A 17,661-nucleotide genomic window follows, 5' to 3' on the forward strand; every position below is an offset into this window, starting at 1 on the left:
GATCGTACCGACGGAGCCTGCTTATACTGCGTAGCTCAGATACAACCCCTCGCTAAGTCAAGCACAAGATGTAACCGGGACTGGAATTCTACGTCTGATTCGAAGCTTCTGACAGACGAAGAGGAAGAAGAAGCAAGTTTTTCAGCTAATTTAGTGTCCCAAGAAATAAGTAAGAAGCTTACTTTCTCCATTACCAGATTTTCAGATGATTCTATGTTTTTGTTTTATTGAATGTCACCATGGTCACAATGGGTACTGGGGATTTAAAAAACGAGGTTTGCATAATTATATTTAAAGAGAAGGTTGAGTTCTGGGAAGAGGTGAACAAATAATTTGTGATCGTTATCATTGTATTATGAAAGTGTGGAAGAACATCAGATACAAAATGTTCACTAAAAAGCATGGCTCTTCAAATGCTTTAATATTCTAGATATGGCATGTGAAATCATAAAAATCGGAACGGATTTTTATACCACATACCCGTGTAGCCCCATAAACATCTTTCTGTGATTCCAGAACCTTGCAGTTCACACCCCATAATATGCTAAATGATCAACCTTTTCTGATCGATTCCACAAGGTTTCTTTCACAATGCATTCGCATGAACAGAACTCGACTTTATCTTTAAGTAGGATGGTGTAAGATAATTAATACGTTTCCAAACCGTGCCCTATCTGTCTCTCTTCACAATTAATTTATCAGCATTAATACGCTAATTTGCATGTGGTTGTGGAAATTAATCTATCTGTCAAGTAAAGGTTTTATTCTATAGATTCTAGCGAAAATCACGTTTTAGTTACATAACACTCTAACTTCGTTAGGAACTCAAGTGATTACCGTTAATAGACCGGTTATTAAACTGTCATTTTTCTGGTCTGTTTATAAACACTGTCTCCTCCAATCGATGCCCAGGGTGTCTTTATTACTAGTTGGAGTGGGAATAGAAAATAGTCTCCTCCAGATATTTATAACAAACTTTGTTTTATTCCTTCTTTTATTTACTTTTATTTAATTTCTGCATAGTTCATCACATTAAATAGTATTATCAAGATGATTATACTCAAACAATAGCAGTAGACTTATACTACGACCATAATACATGTTCAGTAATCACGCTTGTAATACTGAAGAAACACACAGTGGTGGGCAATATAAGCCTAAGGCTTGAGACATCGTCACATACATGTATATTTCATTCAATAAACAGTTCTGCAATCGATACAAAACAAAGCAAGCAGTTTAATCGCAACAGTATAAAAACTGATTAATTAACTAACTAAACATGTACCAGACACGATTAACATTAAATGCTATTTTCTGGTACCATTTATCCTTTCAATGTTAACCATTCACATTTGATTGTTGCATTGATGTACTTTTGTTTGGATAATATACTTCAAACTCAAACTCATGTATAACGATCAATATGCATAAAGCATGTAGTCTGTAGGTAACTGGATTCAGTTACCACTCCACACATTACAGTGTACATTCTCCACTCCCTAGGAGCATTCCACGGGCGAGTATATACCAATCCAATTAAACTAATCTTCGAAATTCTACAGGGATCAGAGGAGTATTCTTTGTAAGTGACGTACCAGGGCTCGAACCCATGGCCTGTGCATTATGAATCACGTAATTAAACCACTCGTCTACGACACCTATTGTACTAATTTTGCCAACCCTTTTCCTGAGACAAAAGTTATTAATGTTACTATGAAAAATGACAAAAAAGAAGAAGAGAGAAGAAAAAAAACGACACGATTCTACATGTATCATCCGTATATTAGAAAGCTCTTTCGCACGTGGTTGTCAATGTTGGCTTTATCATGTGTAATGAGCTACGGCAGATGGTCGTCTCATTAATGAGGGGAACATGATGTGTGCGTTTAGACGTTATCATTTATAACGGATAAAAGCTGGAGCAATAAGGAAGTTACTCGTTAGGGCCGGCTGATTTAATTAAGTTTGAAGAGAGGGTGTGAAAGTAAAGAGGGGGTAAGAGCGAGAACCAGAGGGGGTATAGGGATTAAGGAAGTGTGAAAGAATTAGCGTGTTAAACTGTTTTCTTTGTATAATGTTCTCCATATTTCACTTTGATTATCATCTTGTAGATACTGATGCCATAATAAGGATAAATTGTGTAGTTTTGTATTACTACATTGATATTAGCAACATACACTTACATGTATCTCTATATAGAAGAGAAGATGACATTAGACTGAAACATATATTTCTATAATCTGCAATTCACTTTCCGAATCTCCTTTCAATAGCTCAATAATAATTGGCAAGTTTTTAAAGTCAATTGGAGAGATCGAAATAGGTGGCAATAGAAGTGCATTGTATCTCAACATTCACCTAAGGTTCAAATGCAAGTTTCTTCCATTTACCTCCATACGACCCCCCCCCCCCTTCTTCCATCCGTTTATATCTAAGTTTTCATATTTCATCGTTAACGCCAACGGCATCTGTCGTGAAACTATGTTTCGAGCATGTTCCTGAGTTCACCCACAAACGTCCGCAAGTCTCTCAAAGCCCTCTTTTGGGGGTATTTACTTGCCATTTCCCCGTCCACCCTCTCACTCTTATAGGGGTGAAGGCGACCCCCCCCCCCCCCCTATATTTCACTACTGCACGCTAGCGTTTGGCAGATCGGCACAACGCCCTCATGCATGCCAGCCGTACAACGTAATCTACAATTATTAGCATTTTCACGAATTTTTAAGAGCGCAAATTTAAGAGCGACTATTACTTTACAGAAACGAAAATGAGACTTATTTTCATGATTAGTAAGTATCAAACTCTACATGGAGAAAAGAATGGTTCAGCGGATGTTTTCCAGTCCCAAAGTTTCCTTGCAGTTCAGAAGTTCCTCAATCTTGAAGTTCCTCAATCCCTAACTTTCCCAGTCACGAATTTGAAAGTGCGAGGAATACATATTACGCTGACCCACTTTTAAACATAACGGGGGCGTTAAACCACACACTTACTAACACTTGCTAGGTTAATAATAGCAATGATTAAGTGATGACGAATTTAAGTCAATTGTGTTACTTTCGGACAAAAAGTTTACTTCTTTAGCTCAAACTGTGCCAGAAATTGCTAGGCCAGAGGGTAGTCGCCCCAAAAGTCCGAATTCAAACCATCGCCGAAGGACAATCTTGCACGAACAGCACGATGTTGACTTGTGTTTGGTAGTTGATGTTACGTAATATTAATAATATTTAATTTTTATATAGCGCTTATTACAAATGTCTCTAAGCGCTTTACAAATATACTATTACCCCGGTCATTGGATTCAGTGCTTGCCCGCACACACTGTGTGCACAATCTCCACTCCCTGGGGAGCATTCCAGCCAGGCGTTACTTGACGCTCAAAAACTGTTTGACCAACAATGACGGTCGCATCCTACCGGGTACCCATTTAACACATGGGTGGAGAGTAGCAAGTGCGGGTAAAAATCTTGCCAAAGGATATTAGTGCCGTGTCGGGATTCGAACCCTCGACCTTCACATCTCCAGTCAAGCGCCTTAAACCACTCGACCACGACACTCCCATAATATTATAACATCTACTTATGTTGCAGTGAATCCATGTTTTCTGATTCTACACTAAACACACTAAAAGGACTATTAATGTCTTAAAGGGATTGTGCGTTATCAGTAGGCCTATAATGTATCCAATTTGATACACAAAAATCAAACTATCGTCTATCAAATTTGAATTTATCAACATGAAATATAATAATTGCACATTCAAAGTTTTGTTGTTGTTGTTGTTAACCACTGACCTACCTAGCTCTCGATTTTTCATGTGTCGATTTTATTTTTTAATCCGCGACCTGTATTTCTATACATGTGGGTCTTGTCTCACAACGCGTCGCGATTGAACCAGATTGATTGTACATGTAAGTCCTCTAATCAGTCGAAAACGAAATGAAACCTGTCTCAGAACAGTACTACGGTTGACATCAAGTCGCGATTAATTTGGATTAGTTGGTAAACTATATAACACCTGACACAATTCTCTCTCACGCAATTCTATTGTGATATAATCATGAGTTGGCTCAATATGGCAATAACTAAAATATTGGTATTAAAAAGGCATCATGCTGCTTAATGTCTCTGAGTCATTTAGGCTTGAAAACTCCAGCATTTTTTTGAATGTTTTACTTGCAGAGTAACGTGTATCTCGTTTAGTTTGGGCTAAATTTGTTTCACTGTTAACTTTTGCAATTTTTACTTTGCAATTGGCTTACCCAACCTTTAAGAAAAGTAGCGTATAATACGGCTAATATTAGCTTTGAAAGCTGATAGGTCGAATATTGTCACTCAGTCGGGTTTAATGTATTATGAACAGGTTGTTCATTTCGACCTGGACAAACTCAGCAGGGTCGCAATATATGGGGCAGTGATTGACTCATCTTAAAAGAAGGAGTATGATATTTCCCAGGATGATTACGGAGAAGAAAGTAATGAAGTGATGTTTTAACGACAGACTGTGGAACGTTTCAAATAAACAAATTAGGTCTTTCACGCTATCGGTTTGGCTTTAACAACAACATAGCAGCTGGATGTTGGGAACAATAGACTCAAAAGTACAAACTGGGATAGAGGTAGGCGTTGTTTGATCCATTTAAGAATACAGGACGGAAACATACAGTGCGGAAACATACAGTGCCAAGATGGTTTGAGAATGTGAACTTGAGGAGAAAGTTGGAATATTCATCTTCGCGGTCCCTCAAACGTACTCCTATTTCTGTTGGATCGTAACAGCAGTGTGATGAGGATTTAGGAATAGCAGCTGATTTTATATTTGTGGCTTTGGACCTCGTGCATGCAGAACGTGGATTAACTTATCCCCTCTTGTTGGATTATCCGTTTGGGATTTAGTCTGGATTACCTTTTCACCAAACCGAAGGATTTTTTAAACGAAAGACTTCTTTTTAGATGGACTGAGCATTTTCATCGAAATAAAGCTCAAAATTGTTTCAAAGAAGTTAATAATATTGCTCTAAAAATAAACATCGTCATTGTATTTAAATTGTACAGCTAAATATAGTTTGACTAGTTGTCAATAAGAAAAAAACTTGAGGAAAAAAAATTACTCTCTGGCTTAAAATGGTTGCATTTTCGATTAAGTTTTATTTCTCAATTCTTCATGTCAGCCTTAGTCATGACTTATGTTGTTGATCGCAAAGATACTGACGTAAAATTAGTGAAAGTGGCGTTTATGGCCTGCAAGGAATTCGAACGTTATAGAAACTAATCTACCTTGGTCGCTTCCGATCTGTTCATCTGAGTTTTGTGCTGGTGGAGATTACATCTAGACTGTCTATTCAACGTAACAGTATGGCGGAAATTATGTATCAATATTACGAAAACTTGACCGAAATGCGGCCTCTGTCGAGAAGACATTCGTCCCGTAAAAGGAGTTTCAAGATGAAAACACAATTACTTGGTAATGACATCTTTGGATTTTTTTTATTTCTTTAAATTAAATTATTTGGAAAAAACATACTTGTACGATAACGTAGCTGTGTCTTTCTAAGAAAAGATTTAAACTTAGTTTCACGCTTTTTCCTTTAGCTGAAGTCGCGACATAGGGGTTTTGTACCGGAATCGCCAATCGGCGACCTTTTCTAATTTTTAAGAATAATAATAGTGATAATAGTGATAAAGATTATAATAATACTGATAACAATGATACTAATAATGACAATGGGCTCTTGTTCTTAGACTTGACACTCATGGCGCTCCACAATTATTACACTGGTTCTAGCATTAATTGTATTCATTCATTTATTTTAGCTCTTGGACAACAAATACCTTGTTTGTTTTTTTCGAGTTGACTTTTGTATCACCAAAATGATCATTGTAACGACTAACGCTACACTATTATCAAATAGCTTAAGGGAGCCCTGGTGTAGGGTGGGGACTGCCCCGGTCTCACCAGGTAAATGTGAATATGAGAGAACAAGGCAATCCAGCGCATAAGGGGAGGATGTGGGAGGGGGTCGTACTACCATAATTTCAAGTTGCCCTTATATTATCCCTTGTCGACTACCCCTCCCCTTTTCGCCATTCTATCGTACTATGTCCTCATGTGCCCCTAGAACATACGCCACTAATAAATTGAATAACATAAAAGGGAAGTTTTCGATTTCATTTTTGTTTCCTTTCTTTTTTTTCCACACCTGAACCTATTTCCGCAAAGGAAAATAATTAAGAAAACTAAACTAAAGAAGGGAATGCGTTCTCAGAATCCTGTTCTCAACGAAGTATTAAAAGTCATCATCTTTTCCATTGGCTTGTATCATAAATTTCTGCTCATAGAAAATAGAAGTTAAGAATAGAAGTTAACATTCAATTACTAAAACAAAATGAAAACCTTCAGCATGCCACATTAGATTACTCGCCTGATAATACGAGTACAATCTTGGTTTTTGTTTGGATGTCTTTTGTTTCTGTTTTACTTGTCAAGCGTTTTGTGTACTTATCTCACTCATGATAAAGGAATTTTTAATGTTTTTTCCTTCTTCTTTTTTCTTCCAGAGTTGCAATCTGACCTGACTGCAGCACAGTACACAATATCTATGCTCAGGAAAAAGGTCGCAGAGTTGAAAAAACAGAGGTAAGAAACTTTGACAGCAACTATAGAGTAGGAAACATCTCACATTAAACAAAAAATAGAACGGGTTTATCGGTGTAACGAAATCAGCAATACATCGCACTCGTGAATGAGTAATGTCAAAACCAATAGACCATTTTCGTCATGTTATCAAATGTTATGCTCAAATCTTTGTTAAGTGCCAAGTTCACAAATTATTTCATTCACCAATTACGAATAATTGTATTTCAATAGTTATAATGCAATTGCATGCATTCATTGTTGCTAGGTAGGACAAACAATATGGCTCGTCCTACCTAACAACACGGAATGTATACAATTTGCATTCTGACAGGAGAATGAAATAAATTGTAACGTGGCACTTGACAAAGTTTTGTGCAGTAAATTTGATTACATTACGAAAATGGACTTAAATTTTCCAGTCTACTAATTATCATTATATTATCGCTATAATGCAAGAAGAACTTTTCCGTCAACATTAGAACTTAGATATCTTTCATCACATTATATTAGAAGATGCTGTGATTAAGTTATGCATTAAATACCAAAGGAAAATTCCCTCCTAACTTGCTTTCCAAACTTACCTCTATAATTGACATATCATGGTCTGATTCTTTAGACTATCAAACTTTACACTCATTTTACCTCATCTCTCTCTCCCTCTCTCTCATACACACGGTCATTTTAAGAACTGATTCCATTTGGGGGCTCTTTTGAATGACTGCCAAAAATCTGTACTTGTGGTCAATTTGTCACACAAATTGCTCGTAAAATGAAAAGGTTCAAAGAGTAATTGATAAAAAGGGGAAGACGATAGTGACAGAGGAACGGTTGAGTGAAAGTTTTTAGAAATACAAATCTTCAAAAATGTGAATCCTATTAATACATAGTAATGGTTCATTGCAAGTTTAAGAAGTCCATCACTTTAAAGGGAAAGTTGAGTTCTGTTGCAGAGGGCGCTACACAAAATAATTTTTGTGTGAGAAAATGAAAAACTGAGTGTCACATTTGAAAGAACATACAATTTAAATGACAAAATCATCTTTGTTTGATCAAAATCGGTTTAGAGACGGCTGAAATATCCATAAATATAACGATTTCTAATACTTGTGTACCACCACAAATATTTGATAATTTCAAAAAGCCGTTGAAAAAACGAAATAGCGCCTTTTACGTTGTATTTCAGCCAATGCCGATGCCATTTTTGGTGGCTATTTCGTGTTGGTTATATTACGCACAACCAGCCGGTTCATGTATTGTTATTTTTAATTAATTGATTAATAACGGTCACCGTATTTTTTTTAAGTGGAGCTGAATTGGTAATTATGATCGTATTGGCTAAATTTCACACATTTTGGGGTCTAACATTACCTTCATAGCAATTTTAGGTGCTAAAAGAGCACTAGAAATGTCATAGATAAGAATATGAGCAATAACCATGCACCTTGAAGGCATTTGCGGTCTGAAAACAGAACTCAACTATCCCTTTAAAGGAATTGGGTATCTTTGCCTCAGATTTAAAAAAACAATTCTGGATTTAGCTCATGCTGTGATCATAATTATAAACCTTCATGTCAATCAGGAATCCCATGACTTTTACAAGCCGATCGCCTGTCTGATTATCAAGATATTTATGATTGAAATTCGAAATTTCAAATACCATTTTCCCAACGGTCTTTATAACACTACAGTCTATTGGGGAGAATGAGTATGGTAAAAACCGGTCGCTCAAAGATTTTTACTTTTTGAGGCATTTCATGATCATTTTGAAGCGCAATTTGGTTAGGGCTTCAATATTACATCATATCACATACAGAGTCACAGACAATAATAACACGTAGAGCCATGCATCTCAGATTTGTAAAACTGGAAACATTGTTAAACAATGCCTTTATGCATCCGATAAACAATAACAAAATGTTGAATTTTGAAGACGTACACATCCTAATTATTGATGTAGTCAACCAGGGGGGGGGGGGTGACGAGATGGGGGTATGGGACGCACTGATCTCGAAAAGTGCTAAGAATTAAGAGATTTGTGAGGAAGGAAAAACCCAACATCTGGCATTTTTCGGGGCGAATCGGGAGGGGGCGTGGCCCCTAATCCATGAAGCTAAAAGGCCTGCATTATCTGCTCTGAGGGATTCTTTAGGGGGATGCAATTCCGACAAATCTTTAACAAAAATTATTTACTCAAGGAATGCCAGATTAAAAGATGTATGGGCTATTTTGTCACCCCCTCCCCTCCCAAAATCCTTCCGTGCTTTGGATTGATGTTTCATCTCTCTCTCTCTCTCTCTCTCTCTCTCCCTCTCTCTCAAGGGTTCCTTTAATCGTTGCGGTTATGTTTCAGGCTTGACCCCTCGATATTAGGGAAATATCTGCTTCTTCTTTCCGTGTTTTGATGACACATGACAAAGGAAATGAGCAATAACGTTGAAGTCGTCATACAGTACACTTACTAACAATCGGGGAGATGGGGCGGGAAAGTAATAACTCCTGTGAGAGTCCAGAAAGAATAATCTAGGAATTTTAAATTAATTCAATGAGCCTTTATTTCACTGTCGCAAAGACTTTTAGAGAAAATTGCAGAACAACTCAAAATTCAAAGGGGCCATTCTAGAACCCGTTTAAAAAATAAAATAATATGGTTATATTTATATAGCGCCGGTATCCGCCAGGTTCTGACGCTCATGGCGCTTTACACATATTACCCTGGTCGTAGCAGAGCTGCCAAAGTAACTAGCGCTCAAGCATATCAGGTACCCATTTATAGAAATCAGGTTCGAATTAAATTGTGCCATAGAATGTTATGAAATCGAATAAAGTGATAGACAGGGCTATTATATATTGAAATTGCAGAAGGTTTATTTCTCTAAAATATTCGCGATCGTATTCATAAGAAGATTGTGATTTTTTTGGTTAATATTTCGTCGAATGATGTTACGGTTGGGTCACTGTTTTAGTGGTTAAACTTAAAGGTCGCTTATACCCACCAATAATTGATGTTTTCCACCTTTTTTGTATGGGGGGGGGGTGTTGAGCTAATCTGCCCCACTCCCCCATCTTTTCAATCTAATGTTGAATGTTAAAGCACATGTTTTCTTTTATGTAAAAGAAAACATGTGCTTTAAAATGCACTGATGTGTGGCAGTGTCGTGGTATAAGGGTTCATTCACTTGACTCTCGATCCAAGGATTGAGGGTTCGAATCCCAGTCCAGCACTAACGTCTATTGGCAAGACATTAATGTACAATTCCCCTCTCCAACCAAGTGTAAATAGGTATCTGGCAATTGCTGGTGTCATTAAAATAATAATAATAATAATAACCCGGTTTTTTATATAGCGCTCAATACACCGATCCAACGATGTGCCTAAGCGCTTTACAGATATATTATTACCCCGGTCATCGGATTCAGGCTTACCCGCACACAATGTGTGCACATTTTCCACTCCCTGGGGAGCATTCCAGCCAGTCGCCATTTTACAGGCGCACACTTGCTCGTTCAACCACATGAACGTTCGCATCCTACCGGGTACCCATTTAACACCTGGGTGGAGAGTAGCAAGTGCAGGTAAATATCTTGCCAAAGGATATTAGTGCCGTGTCGGGATTCGAACCCTCGACCTTCGTATCTACAGTCAAGCGCCTTAAACCACTCGACCACGACACTCCCACTCCCACTTATAATGTAAAGACCCTCATGAAGAAAAACATTGATGCTGATGAGGCTCTCCTGGGCAAAATAAATCATTATTATTAGGATGCGATACTATTTTTATTTCTGAACTGACTAATTCAAGCTTAACAGCTCTCTTAGAAGGGCGTTTTAATCCATGCACTCGTTTGTACTTGGAATTCGATTCTTGTCACCTCCTGGAAGACACCATTGCCAAGTATTGTGACATCATAATGCCATGGTGTCACGAAGTATTAAAACATCATAATGCCAGGGTGTTACGTCCACAGTTCTGTAATTCATGGTTATTGAATATCATAACCATACACGCACCTTAAAACAAATCTGAGATTATTCTTTAAGTTGATTGGATGGTGATGACGACATTATTGTTAAAACGTAGAGTAACTTAGAAACAAAATTTCTGAAATGTAAACTTTACTAAATTGTATTGATTTGATAGAGGTAGGAACATCATGTGTTTGTGTTTTGAATCTGAAGCTGGATCTCAATGAAATGATGTTAAAACTAACTTTACTAATTAACAACAGGACTGCTATCACATGATTTTGCTACTAATGCATAATTTTATATCAAAGATTACATTAATACTATTTATCACAGATGTCACTATTATACTTCGAGTGTATTAAAGGCAATCTTTAATTTGCCTTTTCTTGACGTAGGTAAATAATAATAATAATAGTTAGCTCTTATATAGCGCATTTAATTACCGAAGGTAATACCAATGCCCAATCTTGGTTATCTGCAATTGATTATTTATACAAATGAATGTACAATATTTATGTTAGTAAAGAATTGAAATTTCTATGTCCGATGGGAATAACAAATGAATGAATTAAACAAAAATAAATAAACGTGTAGACATTGTGAACGGATATAGGATGGATAATACGACTCAGAGATACTAATAAAACAGCTCATTAAATCCTATAATGTTGGTAACAACAACATTTTAGATATTGTTATTCTTGTCGTTTTTACGTACCTTGTAATTGCTGGAATATGTTGCTACTGCTATCGTGATTGTTTTATGTTCATATATATCTCATCTGTTTACATGCAATGTATCGATTATATCTATTATGATTTTAAAAGCATCTGCCATTCGGTCCTCTAACCGCGAATGGTTTCTTATCAATAATCTGTTTTTAATAGATTAACTAATTAATCAATAAGTAAATAAGTATATAAATAAATATTCTCAATACATTCGTGTAGAAGCAGATGAACATATGTTTACATTCAGGTTGTTGCTCAATTAAATAATCCGGTCAACTGAAAACAAATATATAAATAGTGACTATAAATAAACAGTTGTTGCTCTTTCTCACGGTAGCCAGATATTCTTTTGGCAACCCCTAAAAGGGAAATCCAACCCAAATAGACAACTACTCTAAAAGAAAGCAGACACATCAGAGAAGCAAATTGATAAAAGTTTCGATTAAATCTGACTAAATATAAGAAAGTTATCAAATTTGTAAAGTTGTAATCACTAAACGTATGGGCACTTCAAATTGGCTAAAGCGGTAATGTCAATGTGATGTACATTGTAGTGCCGGACTACTTTCCCATGTGTTCCAACTTATAAAATGACTAACAAATTATTTTTTCTAAAATGTATTGCTCAGGATGGTATATTCTTTTTAGAATACCTGTAATATGCTATTTATATATTTTGAGTAGTGCCCGAAGGGAGAAGGAACTTACAAGAAAAGAAAACAATTAATGAAATTTTTTGTACGCGGCAAATGGGAGAGTCAAGTCCTGCGTCACAATCCACTGACCGAAATACTAATTTGAGATTCAAATACACTTAAATAATCTCATATTTCAAGCATTCATAACTTCCTTACTTTTGGTCCGATTCATTTCAAACTTTTGCTATTCTGCTTAAGTTATTTTTCTGCTTTCATACAAATCAACTTATTACAATGATTGGATTGCCCTAAGATTTCATGACTTTCATTTGTATGCGACATGTATAAAACACCAGAGCCCTGTCTTATAAAGAGTTACGATTAATCGTAACTTATTTGCTATTGATACCAAGCGCAACTATGTACACACATGAGATAGGAGACTGCAAACTTGCGATTGATTGGAGGAATTGTACGATTGATTTGCATCAATCGCAACTCTAAATAAGACGGGGCCCAGAAATATTATTGCATTGTCCTAGATCCTTGGGGGGAGGGGGAGAGCGACTGGGCTGACCCGCTCCCAACCTCATCGGAATGATTAAATTACCGATCGATATTTAAGCACTCACTCAGTGAGATGTTCTTCCTGTAATTCTTATATCATATCTACTATTATTTTGATGAAGAGATAGCACTCTCACAGAATTAAAGAGTCAAGTTTTGAGCCCGTATGCTCCGTTCGCTTGCGAAACAGTGAGAGTGAGAAAACTTATGGGAAGCTACATCAGCTCCATATTTTGTATACGACTATATATGTAACCGTGTAATACTCAGTGGCCCGTGGCGTTATTTCAAAAATATTTCTGGCCCGAATTACAAAATATGTAAGAAGATCAAGAACAGAATACATTTGTTTTTTTAATATTAAATGTTGTTATGAGGTTAACTACTAAATACATTCGTACACCTTGTAAATGCTATATGTTTTGGGTGTTTTTCGTAAATCAAGAATGAAAAGTGGACTTGGTTGAATTAGGGTCTTTGTTAAATACTTTTATATTTCAGCTTCAATATGTCATATTCTCAAGAAACATAAATCGGGACGGATCCATTTTTCACATGCTTAAACAACTACAAAACTCTGAAAGGATGTTAATAATTCAGTGTTAACATTACATAGTATAAAGAACAAATTGTCCTCTCGTTTTTCAGGTTTTCCGGTTTATGTTTTTATCAAAATGTTATTTCGTATCAAAATACTTTATATGAATCTTTTTATGACTTTGTCCTCTGTAATATTATACGCATATTAAATATTCACTTATGTTTAACTCTCTCTCTCTCTCTCTCTCTCTTCTTCTTCTTCTTCTTCTTCTTCTTCTTCTTCTTCTTCTTCTTCTTCTTCTTCTTCTTCTTCTCACAGTCTGAACATGATTCCTCTCAAGGTTCATGATGAGATGTTACAGAGGTCCACTGACCGTGCTCTTCTCGCTGAACGGAAAGTATCCGTGCTAGAACAAGAGGTAATTAGTATAACTATTATTGCTCAAATTAAAACAGCTAAACATATTTTCAGTTTTATTTTATTTTATTTTTCTCAGTTTCAGTATATTTTCATATTTCACATGTTGTATAAAACATCATTAAATTTGGCATGTAACATTTATGTAATCGTTTTTGTATGCATTGATACAAACAAACAAAATAATACATAAGACTAAGTTAAATAAAGAAAGAAATATGATGGAGCCTAAAGAGAAAGCAATGCTTGTAGGTCATTGGCTCCGGAAGTTATAACAATGATATATTTGTATGCATCTCGATTCCAAATTGAAATGGTATATTCATTAGTAGGCGCCATGGCTCAGTGGTAGTGCAGTGGTCTCGTAACCGAGAGGTCTCGGGTTCGAAACCATTTAAATGCGCTCTTGCCCTTTTGGTAAGGCATTAATCCTTATAACCAAGTCCCTCGGAAAAGATTTAAAGCCTTCGGTTCATTGGTTGCTTACTTACAAGCATGTCAATGTTTTCCTAACATTCGGGTAAAATAATCATCAACCAATAATTATAAATGTGTAGGAATATAAGTAAAGTAATAAGGTCCCTATCTCGCCTTCGGCATTGTATAACTGAACCAAATCTGTAATTGGTATATAATTCAATCATTTTCGATTTTTGTATTATGCTGCTATTTTATTTGATTGAGCGAGAAATAAATAGGCCTACTTTGACCGTCTTCAACAAAAATGCAAAACATCGCAGGTCGTATTTTGTTTTTAATACTTTACAGTCCAGACGTTATTTGCACTTACATTTATGATGGTCTACAAGTTTTTGCGTAGTTTGGCTCCTCTTATTTAGAGGAATCCTTCAAATATTGTGATAACTCATACTGTTTGAGATCTCAAAGAAATGCATTGCGACCATTCTATTTTAAATGTCTTGTGATAAGGTGTGATATATTGTGATTTGGACATTTAATACCACACCATACCATACCATACCATACCATACCACACCATACCATTCAAACTCTACTACTTTTGTCACATGATGGCGCTATGACAAAAAGACCATCGATGCCTTCACGATCTCTCTCACTTGAATTAGAGAAAACTTTGTTATAGTTGAAGCGGACATTCATTTTTAACCGGATTTTTCCCCGCCTCCATCAAAGCCAATATAGTATCAAGTTGAACTCCCTCTTTGTGTGAAAACACAATCCTTTTGATTATGACATTAACATAATTATATCGTTGCTATAAACTTCTATCAGTGATTGATAAATTGCATCATGCATTCCATCTGTAATCGTTTTGAGTGATTAAAGTGTCTGTTATGTCCGAGAGAGTATTTATTTGAAAGAATAATTTTACATTGAAGTGTCGTTTCCTAAGAACTAATGTCAACTGTTTGTGTTTGTTTTGTTTTATTTTCCTTTTTGTAAATGCACTTCATGGGGTATTCAAAATTACTAGTGAAATTTATTTTTAAGCCAAATGTAAAACTATAGTTGAATTTTAACCCTTAGCCTATAAAACACTTCTGAAATAACATAAACAGAAGCACCCCCCCCCCCCTCCCCACAAACAAAAAACGGCTTCCATTGGCGTATCTTGAAAAATATGCAATGGCATTTTTAACCAACGAACCTTCGATAGAACCACCTGTATCTTATATTAAAGACACTGTCCTTCATGTAATATTGTTGACATAGTAGGTTGATAGAATTTACAAAGACCCAAAAGCCTTTATCAATATGTGACTGGATATAAAAGAGTAACATCTGAAGATATAGAGAGACTGAGTCTCTAAAAGGGGTCATTCATCAACATATTTTGCCCTGAAAGATAACTGTACGTAAAACAATTTAGGTAATTAGTCCCTTTAACCGTTTGATGTTTTGGTTATTTGATCAGGTCAAGATGTTAAGTGCACAGCGAAGTGAACCTCAGATATTCACTTTACCTGTGATGCCTCCAATATCAGAATCACCCAGTGATGATTACGAAGAACCTCACCGTGAACCTCATCATAGCCTCGGTGAGGAGACCGACAAACCACCACGTGTACCATCAAGGTCACAGGGGTTAGGGGTCATGCCATCTGTGATCACGTCCTCAACGCGTGATCGCACCAAGAAGGTCAATGACCACACCAATGACCTGAACAGACATGGCACAACTGGAAAGCATACTCTTGTTCTTGCCAATGGACATGCCAATATCCATGACAGACAGCAGTCATCCCCAAGGACACTTCCGGTTTCGACCTACCCACGTGGCATCAGTGTGATGCCTTCGGTGGTTCCTCAGCCGGTCATGCCATCCATTGCGACAGTCAGGTCAACAACAAAGAACGGCCACTTTGAGGGATATCCTGAACCGCACGTTACCAACGGCTCAAAGACACACGGACGCAGTTCCAAGCAGTCCGCCAAGGCATTCCGCAAGAACAACGGTACTGTTCACTACATATCCGCAAGTAGTAAGATCGAGCGTCTGGTAGCACAACCGAAGGCTCGTCGAAGACCAAGTGTACATTCCCTGGTTACTCAATCCATTATGAACCTTGATGATCAACGAGAACGTGAACATTTGGAGGAAGAAGAGCGAAAATGTCTTCAGGCTGAACGGGAAGAGATGGAAAGACTCGAGCGGGAACGCGTAGAGATTCTTAACAAGGAAAACAAAGCATCAACCTATAAAGGAAGGTTTAGGAAAACAACGAAGGCTTCTAAAGGAGGCCGATCTTTTCTATCTCGTATCAACACTTCAAAGCCGAAAGCCGCAAAGTCTGGTACGCAGAAGTCCTTGTTGAGTCGGATGCATACCAAGTTCTTTACAACGCGCAGGAAGACCCTGAGGCACATCTATGACCTACCGGAAGTGTCTTCACTTGAATCATGTAGCTTGACCTCGGACTACGAGACACCTTCGCAGAGAATGCAGGACTTTGCAGCCACGCCTATGATCTGTAAGTATAACGCTCTTTGCTTTTTTCAAACACGTAAATCCTATCATGTACATTGTATTAACAACTATTATTGAACGTGAAAAAATGCTACAGTCTCTGATTTAGAATAGTGATTCATGTCCACTCTGACGAAGATCTATATAATTTGTGTTCATTTACATATATTCATAGTATCACGTCCATTTCATTTCCAGTGCATTCCTAATCATCTATCCGACCATCGTACATACGGATGTTGATTTATCTTTCTTTTTTGTCTTCATTATTCTATTAAAAACAGATAATAAAGGTACTAAACATCCATTCGTTATAAACGTAGGTGCCATAACTTCAGGCGTATGAAAGGTTTAACAAAATTATATCAATTATTTGCAATATATTGTACTGATAAGATCCGTTTCCATAGCCATTCATGTTTACTTGAATCTTGAAATATTACCACAATGACTATAATCATGTTATTCATTACGGACAAGATTTATGGACATACTAGATTTTGTCGAGAATAGTATAAAATCGTGTATTATCTTTTAATTTCCAATTGGGTCGGACATCATCTGTAAAAAATATATGAAGACTTGAATTTGGTCTAGACTCGAATTTGGTCTAGACTAGAACAAGATCGCTTTTGTTCCGACTTCGTCCCAAGCAGTCTGTGTTCTATTTTCTTATATTAGGTCCGAACCCGGATATTAAGAAACGGCTCAAACCGCGGGTTCACCCGCGGGTAAAGACACTCAAAAAGACCGGGAGCGTCAGAAGAAAACCGAGAACGAAGCGGACTCTCCCGACCGGTTAGTGTAAACGCATTACTCTGGCATAACACCGTCTTAAGTTGGACTAATCCGACAAATGAACTTACTATCAATAATTCTTTATCGGTTTTTAACAGAAAATGCATAAAATGATTGTGAACCTGCTAAAATTGTCTTCGTTTTATAATTTGTTACTCGCTGATTTAAATTTTCTTTTGCTTTGATTTCTTTACACTAACTACTAACCAGACAAAGTTTAAGAACAGGTGAATGAGTTACCCTTCCTCCTTGGGAATATACAATATTAAAAATTTAGTTATTCAATATCAAATTGTTAACTTTTCTATGCCTGAAGTTAGCACATGCTATGTACCACGCCTTTCACCTACATTCTAATTATCACAGCCTTTCACACCTATTTTAAATTCCACGGAATGAATTGCACTTTACA

At 36.7% G+C, this 17,661-nt stretch overlaps 2 protein-coding genes across 2 annotated transcripts in view; both read left to right on the plus strand.

Annotated features, from left to right (window-relative positions):
* On the plus strand, positions 1 to 16,299 carry LOC115925455. Its single transcript, XM_030989321.1, has 5 exons — positions 1 to 169; positions 6,559 to 6,637; positions 13,403 to 13,502; positions 15,399 to 16,258; positions 16,290 to 16,299. Exons 2-5 carry the CDS (start codon positions 6,600 to 6,602, stop codon positions 16,297 to 16,299), a joined length of 1,008 nt encoding a protein of 335 aa, XP_030845181.1. The 5' UTR covers positions 1 to 169; positions 6,559 to 6,599.
* The window catches only part of LOC115918763 (PH domain-containing protein DDB_G0287875-like), a 26,186-nt gene continuing 24,811 nt past the window's right edge, over positions 16,287 to 17,661 (plus strand). Inside the window, exons 1-2 of the mRNA XM_030989695.1 lie at positions 16,287 to 16,455; positions 17,133 to 17,249. Coding sequence (XP_030845555.1) covers positions 16,305 to 16,455; positions 17,133 to 17,249 — 268 coding nt within the window. The 5' untranslated portion in view covers positions 16,287 to 16,304. The remainder of the gene's footprint in view (positions 16,456 to 17,132; positions 17,250 to 17,661) is intronic.

This window comes from Strongylocentrotus purpuratus, unplaced genomic scaffold (genome assembly GCF_000002235.5).
Source record: "Strongylocentrotus purpuratus isolate Spur 01 unplaced genomic scaffold, Spur_5.0 spur5_contig_842, whole genome shotgun sequence".
NCBI classification, from domain to species: Eukaryota; Metazoa; Echinodermata; class Echinoidea; order Camarodonta; family Strongylocentrotidae; genus Strongylocentrotus; species Strongylocentrotus purpuratus.

Excerpts from the sequence above, each read along its gene's own strand:
- LOC115925455 (XM_030989321.1), top strand. The coding sequence starts at position 6,600 with ATGCTCAGGAAAAAGGTCGCAGAGTTGAAAAAACAGAG. Across the intron at positions 6,638-13,402 it reads GCAGAGTTGAAAAAACAGAG|TCTGAACATGATTCCTCTCA; the intron begins GTAAGAAACTTT and ends TTCTTCTCACAG. Across the intron at positions 13,503-15,398 it reads TATCCGTGCTAGAACAAGAG|GTCAAGATGTTAAGTGCACA; the intron begins GTAATTAGTATA and ends TTATTTGATCAG.